Source organism: Sceloporus occidentalis, unplaced genomic scaffold (assembly GCF_023333645.1).
Source record: "Sceloporus occidentalis isolate IW3139 unplaced genomic scaffold, rSceOcc1.0.p SCAF_2, whole genome shotgun sequence".
In the NCBI taxonomy this organism is placed as follows: domain Eukaryota; kingdom Metazoa; phylum Chordata; class Lepidosauria; order Squamata; family Phrynosomatidae; genus Sceloporus; species Sceloporus occidentalis.
In genome coordinates this window covers 226,220,768-226,237,228 of record NW_028316982.1, presented here as the reverse complement: position 1 = coordinate 226,237,228, position 16,461 = coordinate 226,220,768, and the positions used below count along the sequence as shown (strand labels likewise).

General features: G+C 40.3%; 1 protein-coding gene across 2 annotated transcripts in view; it reads left to right on the top strand.

Moving 5' to 3' along the window:
- The window catches only part of LOC149319748 (OX-2 membrane glycoprotein-like), a 22,874-nt gene extending 6,413 nt beyond the window's left edge, over positions 1-16,461 (top strand). The window contains exons 1-5 of one of the 2 annotated variants that reach the window (XM_089512301.1): positions 3,539-3,738; positions 5,701-6,036; positions 8,609-8,920; positions 11,300-11,439; positions 15,029-16,461. In XM_089512301.1, coding sequence (XP_089368427.1) covers positions 3,690-3,738; positions 5,701-6,036; positions 8,609-8,920; positions 11,300-11,439; positions 15,029-15,133 — 942 coding nt within the window. In that variant the 5' untranslated portion in view covers positions 3,539-3,689 and the 3' untranslated portion in view covers positions 15,134-16,461. Of the gene's footprint in view, positions 1-3,538; positions 3,739-5,700; positions 6,037-8,608; positions 8,921-11,299; positions 11,440-15,028 lie in introns of those variants that run through there. The other variant, XM_089512300.1, reaches the window with a different exon arrangement.

The following is a 16,461-nucleotide window of genomic DNA, read 5'->3' as shown; positions in this document are numbered from 1 at the left end:
TACATTCTGAAAACAGAGGCTAAAAAGATGTATTTGTATTCAAGGTTAATCTTTCATAAAGCATTAAAATATAGCAGTATATCTTGATTTCAGTAAGGCCTTTGACAAGGTTTCCCATGACATTCTTGCAAACAAGCTTGTAAAATGTGGGCTAGACAAAGGAACTGTTACATGGATTTGTAATTGGTTGACTGGCCGAACCCAAAGGGTGCTCAACAATGGCTCTTTTTCAGCCTGGAGAGAAGTGACCAGTGGAATCCCACAGGGCTCTGTCCTGGACCCAGTGTTATTCAACATCTTTATCAATGACCTGGATGACAGAATTGGGAGCATACTTTTCAAATTTGCAGATGACACCAAATTGGGAGGAATAGCTAATACCCCAGAGGACAGGATCAACATTCAAAATGATCTGAATAGACTAGAAAGCTGGGCCAAAGCTAAAAAAATGAAATTCAACACAGAGAAATGTAAGGTACTGCACTTAGGGCAGAAAAATGAAATACACAGACATAGGATGGGGGACACCTGGCTGAATGAAACTACATGTGAAAGGGATCTGGGAGTCCAAGTAGACCACAAGTTGAACATGAGTCAACAGTGCGATGCGGCAGCTAAAAAGGCCAATGCAATTTTAGGCTGCATCAATAAAAGTATAGTGTGTAGATCAAGAGAAGTAATAGTGCCATTGTATTCAGCTCTGGTCAGGCCCCACCTGGAATATTGTGTCCAGTTCTGGGTACCACAATTCAAAAAGGACATTGAGAAACTGGAGCGTGTCCAAAGGAGGGCGACTAAAATGGTGAAAGGTCTGGAAACCTTGCCCTATGAGGAACGATTCAGGGAGCTGGGGATGTTTAGCCTGGAGAAGAAAAGGTTAAGAGGTGATATGATAGCCCTGTTTAAATATTTGAAGGAATGTCATATTGAGGAGGGAGCAAGCTTGTTTTCTGCTGCTCCAGAGAACAGGACCCGGAACAATGGATGCAAGCTATAGGAAAAGAGATTCCACCTCAACATTAGGAAGAACTTCCTGTTCGACAGTGGAACACACTCCTTCCTCGGAGTGTAGTGGAGTCTCCTTCCTTGGAGGTCTTTAAGCAGAGGCTAGATGGCCATCTATTGAGGATGCTTTGATTGGATTTCCTGCATGGCAGGGGGTTGGACTGGATGGCCCGTGCAGTCTCTTCCAACTCTATGATTCTATGATTAAAATATAAAATGATAAATCATATCTCTCTCTGTGTGTATTAATTTCTTGATTTATGACATGTGCATGAAACACAGATCCAGCATCCGATAACCAAATATCCAAAGCATTCACCACTTCCCAGACTCCTGGACCAAAGCAAGAATCAGTTATAGCAGATAGCACCCAAGAAGCCACTTGAGTGCACAACCATTGTGTGATTCTTTGTTATCTGAGAATCAAGCATGTCCACCTGAAGTGAGAATGAGAGGGGTGCTACTTGAAAAGCGTCTGCCTTCACAGCCCCATAACAGGACTCTCTGACTGATGGATGATGGACTACAAGGCCCAATCCTTGGCACCTGTATCTAGCTGCCTGAGAAGCATCTTCCACACATGGGCTGACTTTCCCCTAGAGTTTAAAGATTAGTGAACTGACTTTTCTTAATGGTTTGACATTACCACTTTAACACTAATGCTAACTTTATCGAACACTAAAACTTCCAAGCACTCCGGTAAAGTTTGGAGTAAAAACTAAAATGGATTCACTAATGTGGGAGCCATCAGCTTCAACTGACAAGAAACTGTATTTGCAAGGAACACTGTTGCTTCCTAAATCAGTTCATAAATGTGACGTTTTCAAGAAGAAGTCAGAAACCTTGGGCTTGTAGTTTACTTAAAGTGGGAAGTCCCACCTTTAAAAAAAATGAGGTAGAAACATGACCTAAAAGAGAAACTCCACTCCAATACAAAGCTGAACATACTTTTTTTTTTGTACCTTGTTTCCCATCTCTTCTGTAACAGTCACTTGTATTTTTAACTTCTGTTTTCTTCCTTCTTTTTATGTGCATCAGACTCCATCTGCCAGGAACATTCTGAAAGTAAAACATTATCAGCTGGTTTAATAATTATTTGATCAAAGCCAAAAAGAGTATAGTAAAACTGCCTTGTGAGGACATTCCCTTTTTACATCACAAAAAAAGATGTCACTAAAAAAGAAGAAGAAAAGAAATAAGTCACATCATTTCTTGAAATGGGGTTTACAAGAACAGTCGAGTATTGGACATACAAACCTGGGGGGTGAAAAGCAGCTGATATGTTTTGGACTTTTTGTGAAGTAATAATAATAATAATAATTTGCTTTATCCTGCCTCTCCCTTTATAGGATTCATTTCTAATGTGAATCATGTTATTCCTAGATAAATATTCAGCTCTTGTGAGAACTCGTGCCAAAAAAAAAAAAAAAAAAAAAATGTATTGAGTAACATAATAACAAAACATGCCATACAGTCTGGTATTTTTTTTTTAATTTGGGAAATATTCAGTTGAATCAAAACCAACTAAAACGTCTTGTAAAAAAATCTAAAATGACCATCTTCCCAGAACTTAGTGACTTTGGGAATCATATAAAAGGAAACTGAAGCCTTGCTCTTTCTTGTACATCCTGAGAGGAAACTTTGGCAAGAAACTGCCCCCCCCTTTTTTTTTTGATAGCCCATGTTGTAAACTCACAACATTTGGTTTCAAAGAAAACTTTTGTAGCTAGAAATAAGGTGAACATGTTTGATTCTGAATGCTTGTCTTATACATGGAGCATCACCAAACCTGACTGTGAGTTTATTAAAATCTCAGAGGCTAAACAGACCTGCTAAAAAGGCCAGCAGTGGAGTGGAGTGGGGGCATGGGAGCATAATAAACTCACAGTCAGGTTTGGTGATGTTGGTAACAAAGAAATATCTAGACTGAACATCAGCTTAAAGAGGACTATAAAAAGTGAATGAAACTCCCATCTTCCACCTGCATCCTGGCCATGACTTTAAAGCAGTTCAGCTTTCTCCCATTCAAGCCAGGGTACTATATAACTGATGAAAGAAATAATAACTTCAATATGGAAAAGGTTCTCCTGCCTACTAAAGTCTATCAATATAAAAATATCAAGGGCTGATTTGTAACAGAAAATGGACTTTATTAAGCTAAACAAACTGCTGAAATGTTTGCAATGCTGTTTAGCTAGTGGCAGGGCCTCCATTTGTGGTTTTTAAATACTCATAGCATCTGTGTTACTTCCTCAAAAGTACTGGGTTCTTTATGCTCAGTGATTCTGTTACAGTGCAACCATATGCCACCTAATCAATACTAGATATAAACCCTGTAACCTTTGGTTTATAATTATATATATATATATATATATATATATATATATATATATAGAGAGAGAGAGAGAGAGAGAGAGAGAGAGAGAGAGAGAGAGAGAGAGAGGGGGGCTGTCTATTCTCAAGATTAAGAAAAACACCATAGCTATTGCAAACATAATGTAAATAGATTTAGATGAACCTGCACTTGAAACCAAAACCCCCTAGGAATACCACATGTCAATTATGAAGAAGTACTTGGGTTTTTTTTTCTCCCAAGTTCTCGAAAATGACACAGTACCTTCACAAAGCTATATGTCAACAGCCAAAAGTAAACTTGATCAGTGGTTAACACCCAAAGAGACAAGATGATCTTGGCATCTTTTTTCATCTGCATCTTCTGGCCTGATGTGACAGGTGAGTAATCCACTTGCTCAACAGTGAATTACCTGCATTATATTTTAGCTTTATTGACAAAGCCACCACAAAGATAACACCAAAAATTTGATTCTAGTTGTGGGGCAATTCTATGGCACCAGTTTATATCAAAGCTGCATTTTCCTTCCTTGATGCAATTATGTTAAATGCAGTGTACTGAACAATTCAGGCAGTAATATTGGTAGTAGTATAGCAGTATTCAATTCTCACAGAACTGGATTTACCCAGTGATAAAATGATGTGCCACTGCTGAAATGCAGTATGAAGACAACTGAAACAATTGCTGTGAATTAGAAAGTGGGGCTTAATTTGTATCATAGCTCACAAGAATATATCCCTGGACTTAGGAATTGTGGAAGAAATTAGCTCAGTTTACATTTTCATGTAAAATTGCTAAATTTTGCACTTTTGAACTGATAGATCAGGAGAAAGTATAAAACAAAAATGTATACATTATGGTAAATAATATTACATTATTATTATTATTATTATTATTATTACATTGCAGTGCGTTACAGTGTGGGAATATTGTATTACATTACAGTGCATTACAGTGTAGGAATATTGCTAATGTGTGCATAGAAAACAAAATGGGAAAATGTGTATAGTAGACAAAATTGCATACCAAAATGAGCGTAACTAGGAGAACATCACATTGAAATGTAAAAACATTTTCCTGTTGTCTTTTTATTTCTTTTAATAATCAAATAATGAATCAAACATAAGAATGGAAAACTGTTCAAATCTTGTAAGGAACAGATGTTAAGATGGGAAAACTGAAAAACTTAAAATAACAGATCTAGCAGATATTTTCAATGCAAGAATCATACCTGGGATATATCAAGTAAGTATTCTAAGCAGGACTAAGGTGGTTCTCGCATCTAACTTCCTAAGGAGTCCTGGTGGCATGGTAGTTAAATGCCAGTACTGCACTCACTCACTCACAGTCACAAGGTTGTGAGTTCAATACCAGCCAGGGGCTCCAGGGTCAACTCAGCCTAGCATCCTTCTGAGGTCACTAAAATGAGTACCCAGCTGCTTGGGAGCAATTAACTTACACATTGTAAACTGCTTAGGGAGTGCTTAAGTGCACTGATAAGCAGTATAAAAATGTGCTTGCTATTGCTAAGAATCTCCATAATTAGTGATAGAGAGGTGAATGTTTCTAAATCAACTGCTATTTCAAGGCAGACTTGAACCAGATGATCTCTCCCTTTTTTTCATCTAGAGCAGTAGTTCTCAAACTTTGGACCTCCAGAAATTTTGTATTTCAGCTCTTGGAATTCCTGACTACTGGCCAAGCTGGCTATGGCTAGGGCTTCTGGCAGTTGAAGTCCAAAATACATGGAGGACCACAGTTTGGGAACCACTGATGTAGAAAATAGTTATGTGAGTAGTTGCAGACTACTATTACAGCTGATGAAATAATGGCTGAAATTGTGTTGGATGTTCCTAATAGAACAGAATCATTGAATCAACAGTTGAATTGCAAGTCAATACATAGGCAAATCCAGTTGATTCAAAGGTTCTAGTCTAGTCAGAACTAACAGCAGAATTTCTTTCTTTTATAATAAAGAGTTCATCGGCATGCACACACACACAGAGACACACATAGGGGCTAAACAGACCAGCACAAAATGCCGGCATCAGAATGGAATGGGAGCATGGCTACCGCATGCCATGACGAGGCCTGCCCATCACAGGGCCTGCAGGCAGCATCACGCCATTTCTTTGGTGCAGCATTTAGATGCATTTTGCCAAAAAAAACCCCCAGCCATCATAGTGGCAAGGGTGGCTTTTTGCCACTCTAAAAAGTGTGCGGCATGTGGGTGCTGTGGGTCCAATCCAGTGCTAAAAGGGGCAGCATCAAGTCCCTTCTTCAGGAACATCTGTTTTGAGACATAGATGCCAAGAATTCAGTATCTTGAGTTTCTTTTACAGGTGCAACACAGGTGATTCACAAGTCTGTACAAACAGCCACAGCTGGAGACAATGTGACCTTGCACTGCCAGTTAACTGGAAAACATGACATTGTTCAGATCACCTGGCAGAAGGAGCATGGAAAAAACAAGACCAACATAGCTACATTCAGTGAAAGTCATGGCTCTAGGGTGCTGGGAAAATATCGAAGTAATGTGCAACTTTTCCAGAGTGGGATGGCCATTTCTGCTATCACCTTGCACACTGTTGCCTTGAAAGATGAAGGCTGTTATGACTGCATATTCAACACATTTCCCTTGGGATCCATCTCAAGCAAGACGTGCCTCAGTGTTTATGGTAAGTTATATGCTCTTAGGGGAAGCCTGTAATCTTCAAGCAGTTCTAGCCATTCTAAGTCATCTGTGGAAAAATGAATGTCATTGCTCAAAACAGGTCATTATCAAAGCAATTACTGGAGTGTGATGGAACAATTATACATTATGGTCAATGGATTTTCAGCATTCTCTCTTGTGTGTATGGTGAAAAGAAAGTGCCATTCACGTAGGCTTTAATATATGTTTTGAGTCCCATGACATTAAATTATAATTCTCACTCATATGCACACTCAACCCCTGCCCCCTTTCTCTTAAGATATGTAACCACTTCCAACTGACCTCAACTTTACTCTGAACTTCCAAAGATTGCTGTTGAGCTATCTCAAGATTTTCTGTTTGGATAGACTACCTGAGAGTGTCTCAGTGGAAAAAAATGTGTTTATAAAATGTATTTCTCTCTTATTCTCAGAAATGTCTCTGATAGCTAGCTGTCCATATGCTTCTGATTAAAACCATGTTTCTTTAGGTGCGGTTGTAATAAATAGAGAGTATCAAGTGGAATAATGAAAGAACTCTGTAAGGCACCGGACAGAAGCTTTTGTTTGTTTGTTTTTCACACACACAGACACACACACACATCGCCTTTGTGAGATAATATAAGGCTTCCTTCCACCCTTCCTGATGCTGTTTCCATGATTACAGAACAGGAATCTCATGGAAATTCCTGCTGAAATTCCCATATAAGTTGTTATCAAAAGAAGAAATGATATGATGGTGTAGGGAGATACTAAGGATACTTAATATCACTGCCCATCTTTTTTTAACTGCACAGAAATCACCTGTCATGGGAAGTACAGTGCTTGAAAATTTTATTTTAATTTTTTTAGTTACAAAAAAAATGGTTACAAGTCTCCCCACCAGCAATTAGTTTTCATTACACTTGCAATATTAAAAAGTAAAAATGAAAAATTGCTCTTGAAAAATTTTAGGAGTTCCATGGTATTGAGAGCGAGGGAGGAAGGGAGGGAGGATGGGGTGGGGAGATGCAGACAAAAAGAATTCTAATAAAGAGTCATTGGTCTGAAACCTTTTATTAGTTTCTACTAGACCCACTGAATCCATGGAATTTACCTCTGTGTTGTCATAGCATTTGGATCACCTGATTTCTGGCAGCCAAATAAAGTAGTACAATTCTAGACTGTAATAAGAAGGTGTAGATCAAGGGAAGTAACAGTACCAATCTATTCAGCTTTGGTCCAATCTCACCTGGAATACAGTTTCCAATGCTAGACACCACAGTTCAGGACAGATATAGATGAGCTAGAATGTGTCCAAAAGATAGTGACCTAGATGGTCAAAGGACTGGAATCCAAGCCCTATGAAGATCAATTTAGGGAGCTGGAAATGTTTAGCTTGGAGAAGAGAAGATGCAAAGACAATATGATTTTGTTGTTGTGTACCTTCAAGTCTTTTTTGGTTTATGGGAAGCCCAAGGTGAACCTATCACAGGGGTTTCTTGGCAAGATGTGTTCATAGTGGGTTTGAATTTTGCCTTCCTCTGAGGCTGAGAGAATGTAATTTGCCCAAGGTCACACAATGGGTTTCCATGGCCAAGTGGAGACTCAAACTCTGGTTTCCCAGAGTCCTAGACTAACCTGCAGATCACTACATTACATTGACTAACTGGCTTTGAATATCTGAAGGCATATCATGTGGAAGATGGAGAAAGCTTTATTTCTCCTGCCCCAGAGACTATGGGCCCAAATAGACAGGCCAAAATAAAGCTGCTTTGGGTCTTAAGAGGCCAGAAGCTGTGCCAAAGCTGTACAGTAGTAAACACAGGTTTAGTACTTTCACCAGGGAAAATTAGGTTTAAATACAGTGGGCCCTTGATATCCACTGGGGTTTGGCTCCAGGAACCCCTGTGGATACCAAAATCTGTGGATGCTCAAGTACCATTAAATACAATGGATAATAAAATCATGCCCTTTATATAAAATGGCAAAATCAAGCTTTGCTTTTTGGAATTCATATAATTTTGAAATATTTCCAAACTGTGCGTGCTTGAATCCATAGAGAAAAAAATCTGTGGATAAGGAAGGACAACTGTACTTGATCACCCGTAACTGAACCAGTGATCAAAGAGCTACCATATCTCCTGTCTACCTACCAACAACATACAGGTGTGAAGACTGAATGGGATAAACTGATGTACCTTGCCACAAGTTGGAAACAATGAATATACTGTTGGTTTGAGTAGTATTTCTTTATTCATTGGGTTGACAAAGGGGTGATTTTGGTCCATGATGGGGTTTACCAGGACCCAGAATAAATTGTAACCATATTAAGTGGGACCCAAAGGTCATTTGAGATAGGCACTTGTGCCAAACATATATTCATTCATTTGCAGTTCTCTGCAGCTATGAATTCAACTTGTATTCTTTTCAGATTATATTGTGTCCAGAATGAGAGATTAGACACCACAGTGCAGCCTGAAAAAGTTAGGTGCCATATAATGGTCTAGCTAGTAAGCAGCAGGAAGCAATAATAATAATAACTCTAAATGTTACTCTAATCTTTTTGTTTTTCCAAAGCTCTGACAGAACCAAAAGTGACTGTGAAGCATATTATTGATCCAGAAAAAGCTGGAAAGGGAGTGCTTGAAATCAGCTGCTCAGCAACAGGGAAGCCAGAGCCAGTGATCACCTGGAAGTTTCCTAGACATCTTCTTATCCAGCCAAAGCAATATGCCATTCAGCAGCTGAATGAGACAGTGACTGTGGTCAGCAATTTCACTCATATATTCTCCCAAACGGTCTGGGAGAATCCAATAATCTGTGTTATTCATCATCCATCTTTAAATCACACACAAGAGTTGACTGTACCTGTGACTGTGATAGAAGAAAGTAAGTTTGAACCTGGATGCTTTGATATCTGCGGTTTGTCTAATCTCTATCCCTTTTGTTTCACAGCCACATTTCCTGTATATGCTTGCTATTTTCTTGTGGCATATTGTGGCCAGTATTGGAGGGAAGGGATGAACAAAATATTGCCAGCCCCAGCTTTGATCAAATCTGTTGCCTTACAGTATTGCTTTTATTCTCCAGTACTTTTTCTGCATGTCATAAGAAAGATCTGCCATCCCCAGGAAATGAAACAAAACATGGTGTAATGGGTCCTTTCCCCAGGCTGGCCTGCAGTTCCAAAACCTCTCACTCATTTTGCCCCTTTCTCCTTCATAATTCCTCCCTGGATTGGGTACTAGGGCCTCAAGAGTATGCCTACATAGACCAGTGGATGTTTTATTCAGTGGGTAGTAAGTGTGTGGTAAACATGACCATATTCTGTGTCAAAATTTAACACATGGCTTTTAGGAAAGGTGTCACAGGTTATATTGCATCTTTGGAGTAGTTCGGAGTAGGCTACTGAGTGGAGACCATGAGCCAACTTCCCCCCTATAGAATGTGCCTGCCAAAAGTGCTCCCAAATATCTATGTCTTCATCAGAGTCATTCCCAAACTGATGACTTGAAGTGCTATTGCATCACTTCCTGTCACCATTTTGAGAAGAACCTTGACAATCATTGAGTCATTAGGATTTTCTGGGTTGATTTATGTATGGAACTGAGAGTATTTTTGGATATCAGGGGGCTTTCCATGTGGTTTTGGGGTAAAAACACATGATAAGCTTGAGGGAAACTGTTGGAGAGCTTTAGAGGATGAATAGGTGGCAAGCAGGGGTCACATGCAGCTAGGGTTGCCATAATGGAGGACCTCGAAACCGGGACAAATGTAGGACAAGGTTTGAAAATGTAGGACATTTTTTTTTTAAATTTCCTGGCTAGGAAATTAAAAAAAAAAGTCCTAGATTTTTAAACCTTGTCCTCCTCCTCCTCCCGGCCTGGGAGGGAGCCTAGGCTGGCTCCCAGGCCGAGAAGGGCGGGGGGAAGCCTGGCATCGCGGCGATCGCCACGGTGCCAGGCTTCCTCCTCCTCCTCCCGGCCTGGGAGGGAGCCTAGGCTGGCTCCCAGGCCGAGAAGGGCGGGGGGAAGCCTGGCATCGCGGCGATCGCCACGGTGCCAGGCTTCCTCCTCCTCCTCCTGGCCTGGGAGGGAGCCTAGGCTGGCTCCCAGGCCGGGAAAGAGGTGGAGGCTGCTCCTCATCGCGGCGATCGCCGCGGTGGGAAGCGGCCTGCTCCTCCTCCCAGCCTGGGAAGAAGCCTCGGCCGGCTCCCAGGCCGGGAAGGAGGCGGGGGCCGCCCCTCATCGCGGCGATCGCCGCGGTGGGAAGCGGCCTCCTCCTCCTCCCTGGCCTCGTGGAGGCCTTGAGGACCCCGCGGCCGGAGCTCCGACCGCGGAGTTGCCTCCAAGGCCTCGCTGGGGCCCGGGAGGGAGCGTCTCCGCGGCTGGAGCTCCAACCGCGGAGAGCCTTCCCAGGCCTCAGCAAGGCCTTGGAGCCGCCGTGGGGCCTGAGGTGGCCGCGGTGGGTGGGGCTGTCCCGGTTTGGGCCCCAAACCGGGCTGGGACCGGGACAGCACCGCCCAAACCGGGATTGTCCCGCCCCCCGGCAGGATATGGCAACCCTACATGCAGCACATAGGTCATACTTTGCCCAATCATGCACTAGCTGAATGAAATAACTGGCCAGAAGAAACTCATTGGTACACTATGTTGATCTTACTGAGCCAGTATAAGTGTTGGTGATAGTGGGAAGCAAAAAGGGCCCACAGGCACAGCAGTTGTAAGGAAAGTGAGGCATTGGAGAAATAGATTGATTAGATGAAGTAGATTTGGTTTGACTTTCTTCACCATCATGGCAGAATCCTGAATAAAACTAGTATATTCCAGCCACTCTTTCCAGGTTAATTAGGAGAAATCACAAATCATTAGCTGATATATAATAAATGATATAAAATAAAAGCAAATCATCTTTATGACCATTGCCATCTAGACATTGTTTGTGTGTTATTCATATCATTAGACAGAGGTAGACAATGTTAGGTTTATGACAGATGTTCTCTGCTAGTGAGTAGTAGTCTATTCCCATGCACTACAGCACAAGTCCTTTCTAGGCAAGAATTCTAAATCCATCATCAAATAAGAAATCCCAGAATTCTGTGGGATTCAGAACCAGTGACAATACCAATCCATAGATTTTAACTGTTCCAGATATCCTATTAGATGCTTCTAAAGCCATTTTAAAAACATTCTCTGTACACCTTTTTTCAACACCTTCACCAAACTGCTTTTGCAGCCATTCTGATTTGTTTATCATTTCTTGTTCCAGCACCAAACCAAAATCCAGGAACTGACATCACACTTCCTATATGCATTTTGGTTACCCTGATTCTCATATCCCTGTTAATCTACTACTTGTGGTGGAGGCTACTTCCAGCAGAGAAAAAACAAGGCCTGCCATTATGTTGTGTAAGTCTTCCAAGAAACAAACTATGTTGCTTTAAATTGATTAATTAAAATTGCAAACCATCCCAATGAAGATCAAGAAATGGGTGTCTCTGGTACCACTTAAGCCCTTCCAGGCTGTGAATAATGGGGAAATGGGAAATTCTCAACTTTTTGTCTTTTCTTTGGATACTAGGGGGCTGTACAGACTGGCCAAAAGGGCTGGCATCAGGGTGTAGTGGGGATGTGGTTACTGCATGCCACAACTCCACCCCCAAAGTGGCATCATGCCACCCACCCGCCCAGATAGTGGGCAGCATCATGACATTTTTTTGACACAGCATTTAAACATGCTGTGCCAAAGTAACGGGGGAGAGCCATGTGGTGGCAGCAAGGGTGCCTTTTTTCTCAGCCAAGAAGTAGGATTTTGCCTCTTCTTTTTGGTCTGGAAAAATGCTGGGTTGGGGCTGTGGCACGAAGTTGCTGCTGCCCCAATCTGGTGCTCAATGAGGCAGTGGCAAGCCACTACTTCGGGGCAGTCTGTTTCACTCCTTTATCATTCCTCTTTTACATGTTTACTTCCACAGTTACAATGAGAGAGAAAATACCTACATCATATTGTTTTTCTTCATTTTGGGGCTATTTTTGTATTTATTAATTTAATATCCCACCTTTTCCCCAACATTGAACACAAAGCTGCTTACATCATAGGCTAAAAACAAAGCGCAGCTTAAAAAGATGATAAAAAGCTTGTCAGAAAAATAGGAAGGATGCTTACTTATTTCAAGCATTCATATCCCACCCTTTCACCAAAAATGTTTTTCAGAGAAGTTAATTTGACATTCCTTGTCCTCAGGCTTATGGGTTAAATAAGGCATAACAAACAAGGAAAAGGGGATAGCATATTTTCCAGTTGTCCCATTTTGCCAGGGATGACCTCATGTAATCCTCTACTATCCCACTTTCTCAGCTGTTTCTAAAATGTCCTGCTGTACCTCTCCTCCTCCCATTTGCCCTTTTTGTCTTCAGCTTAGTCCCATTTCTGCAAACTGAGTTTAAAATACAAAGGTAGTTTGCACTCAGTTGACTCAGTAAGAGGAGGAGTACAGGAAGGGCAGAGTCTTGCCCTTCCCAGCAGGCTAAGATAAAAACACACTGGTACTAAAAATAGTAGTTTTGTGTGTTCCTCCTCACTAATCATCTTTGTCCTCTTGTTGCCTGGCCATGTTCTTTTGACCACACTGTGATGTGGCTTGGCCACATGTATCCTGTTTTAATTTGTGAAATATTGGAGGGTATAGAGTAGGGAGGGAAATTAGCCAGGGGAATTAAACAGAACAGCTGTTTAATCCCAGTATAAGGGAGATGGACCTCACCATTCTCCCCTGTGGCAAGACAAGGGACAGTTGGGCTCTAGAACATCGACTAAGGCCCAGGAATGATGGAAGTGAGTCATGCTGCATATTTTCTCCTTCTGTGGCCACAGCAGTGCTAGTTGGTTGCTCAAGGGAGAGGGTCTCATCAGTATCTTCGGCTAGATCTGCTTGGTTTCCCCCCTTCTCTGTGGCAAGAACAGTGGCAATTGGAACCTGGGAGGAAGGACTCTTAGCAACAGGTGGGGACCAGGTTTCTGACTCCTTACTCCTTACAGATATAGCCTTTTCACCCTCTCCCATAACTGACACAGTGATTATGGAGGAGAGACGACAAGACAGCTTGCATTCCTTCATTGAAAATATTTCTCCAATGGTGCGTTTGCCTCTTCTCCCATGACATCTCTTTGGATTGACAGAAAAGAAAACCCATTACATCCTATGCAGTTTTAGCTACATTTGCTGAGGACTTAAGATTGTTCCCTAAATATTATTTTGAAATTATCTTCAAGAGTTAACATTTTAGGTTTTCAGAAAGCAACTCCTGAAATACTGAATTTTCAAAGTCAGATTTGCAAATGATTAAACTTAAGAAGCTGAATTTGAATATTGAAAGTTTGCTGAATTCTGAATTGTTTTCAGAATGTTTTCTTCAATTTAGCTTATAGATTTAGGGCCATTAATGAATATCTTCCTATATGTCGGATGGGGAATCTAAGCAATTGCAACCTCTTCTGTGACCTAAATCAGGCAGAGAAAATTGTCAGGTCTGGGACCAATTTTCTGTCCTTGGAATATTCCAACAGTTACATGGACTGCCAAAAATTCCTTCCAAAGAGGAAGAGATGAATCAAAACTGGAAGTTGCTGGAAGTCGAAGTTTTGAAAACAAGTAGTTTTGTGTGTTGGACAGTGGACCATGTAATTTATGTAAATAAAGGTGAACTGCTACTCCTGGGGACACCCAGAAGAGACAGTTCATCCCCTTTTGACCCTCCCCAAAGCAGTTGATGTTAGAAGTAGCCAATAACCTTTAGAGCTCTCTCTTACAAACACACAAACAAACAAACAAGCTTCATTTATATACCGCTTCATACTGCCTAAGCAGTGTCTTCATTATGGCAAGGAATGGACAACGTGTGATAATGGAGCTGCATGCAGCCTTTCAAGGCTGTTTGTATAGCCCTTCCCTAAACCGTTGAGGAATGTGACAGACAGTAGTGTATCACAGGTAAAGTAATTAGAGTTCACAAGCTGAATGTGAGCTGCAACTAGTTTCACACCAACACAATATACCTTATACACAAAGTCTGCCAGAGTAATAAAGCAGATGTGGCTGCTACCACACTGCAGAATTCATGCAGTTTGATATGCTTTGACTGTCATGATTCCATCCTATGGAATCCGGTATTATTGTAGCACCAAATTTCTTTGACAAAAAAGGCCAAATATCTCTCAAAACTACAAATCCCAAGATTCCATAGTACTGAATTATCACAGTTAAAATGGTGTCAGGCTGCATTAATTCTGCAATGTACATACAGCCTTGTCTTTCTAAAAATATATAAAGCAGTTTTACTTACAAACATTAAAGATTTCGTAACATGTGCAGAGGCTCTGTATCATAGGAACTTATTGCACTGCTTTACAAAGTGACTTACCACTCGCAAATTGAATTCTAATTCGGGCTGCATCCTGGTCCTATCACATGGCTTTTGTCTCCAAATCAGCTATCTGAGTACATCCCATCTGCAACCGGGGTCCCTTAACATGCTTTGGTGGCCATTTTTCAAAGTCGGAAAGCTCCCAAGTGTGAAAAATGGCCACCAAAACACATTAAGTGACCTGGGTTGCAGCAGGGATGTACACGGATGGCTGATTTGGAGACAAAAGCCATGTGATAGGACACGTTGTCCATTCTTTGCCATAATGAAGTAATGGATTCTTTTGCCCTAAAAAACATAGTTTCTGAGGTAACCATCTTGTAACCTTTGTAATAGTGCACTATTCTGCCAAAAAATCAGAGGAAAAAGTCAGGCTATACAGGATTGATGCATTTAGCCTGTAGAAGTCAACTTGCTTGATATGGATCTGAAGCGATATATAATGAAGATGAGCAAACATTTCTTGGCTATAATTGTTGTAGAAAACAATTTATATGCAACAGTCAGCTCTTTGCAATAGCCCCTTTCCTCTGTAATTTAAGTACTAATTTCCTGTTACTCTTTTCTTTTTGGCCAGGTTCTCCCTGTATGTCTTGTAACAGTAACAAATGGAAAATATGCTTACACTCTGCAAGAAGTTTCAGTGAAATCTCTTCCTGAAGGAAAACTTCCAGACAGATGAAAAAGCTTTGGCCAAAACCCATCTTTTAGTAGTTGTTGTTTTTAAAATGAGCTCTTTAACTATATATCTATATAGTTATATATAATTCTATATATAATAATCTATATATAAATAGTACCTCCTGTATATAAACAATGAATTTATCTGCTGCATTCTATGTATATTTGATTGATAATCAGTAACATATTTAAACTGTACAGTAATACTGAGTAACATTTATTTATTTGAAAATGTGTGTATCGCTCATAGGAAAAAGAATAATGTCATTATTAGACAAAGTTTCTCTGAGCATCTAGGCATAAAAAAAAAAAAAAACACTTTAAGATTTCCTCCGGGCAGGTGGACAAATAATGACTGGCTAGGAGAAGTTGTGATGCCATTTGATATACATGTTTGAAATATAAATATGATGTGGAATGGGTGGTGTCAAAGAGAATAGATCCCTCAAAATCTTGCATTGGCCATTTTGCCAGATCTAGTGCATTCAAGATATGGTTCCCATTTAAAAACAATTATGGCCAATGATGATTATTCCATACCAAGACAATTAATTAATTTTCATTTCACTGTTCTTGCATTTTTGGGAGCTGCCCTAACAAAATTTCAAGATCATCTGCTGCCATCTAGTGTTTCTATTACTGCAATACACATTTAAATCATTGCCTGCCTTGTGTGTATATATCAGTGGTTCTCATACTTTTTACCCTTGTGCCCCACTTTACATCTGCATGTAGACCTGCCCCCTGCTCAGCATATTATATGACTAAAAATATTTGGTTTAGTGTGTATACTTTCGTTTCTACATTCCTGTATATTCATATTTTAACATTTTATAAGGAAAAAAACATTGTTCAAAATAGAATTGTTTTATTTAAACCAATTTAGTATTTAATATGTGTATAATTTACACATACTGAGTCACACACAGCTACACTCACATAAGCCAATGCTCACAGATATGTACACACTCAGTCATGCTGTTTTATTCTTCCTTTCTTTCACTCACATACATACTCATTTATTGTCTCTCACACACAGTCACACAAAAACATTCATTCTCTTGTGTATATGTGACTATACACAAGTGCATATGGAAGAATGTAAAAAAAGAAATTTATGCTCAGTTTTTTGTCAAATGCTTTTAAAATTTCTATATAAAATTGTACAAACAATACAACTTCAGTACAGATGAAAACAGAAAAACAATTTATCCTTGGCTAATCTTGGAACGGAAGATTTCCAATGAGCTCTGATGCTGGCGTCAAATAAACTCAACTCTTTGCTTGAAAAATTGTAAGTTATATTCATCATGTCAGTTTGGTTGCTGT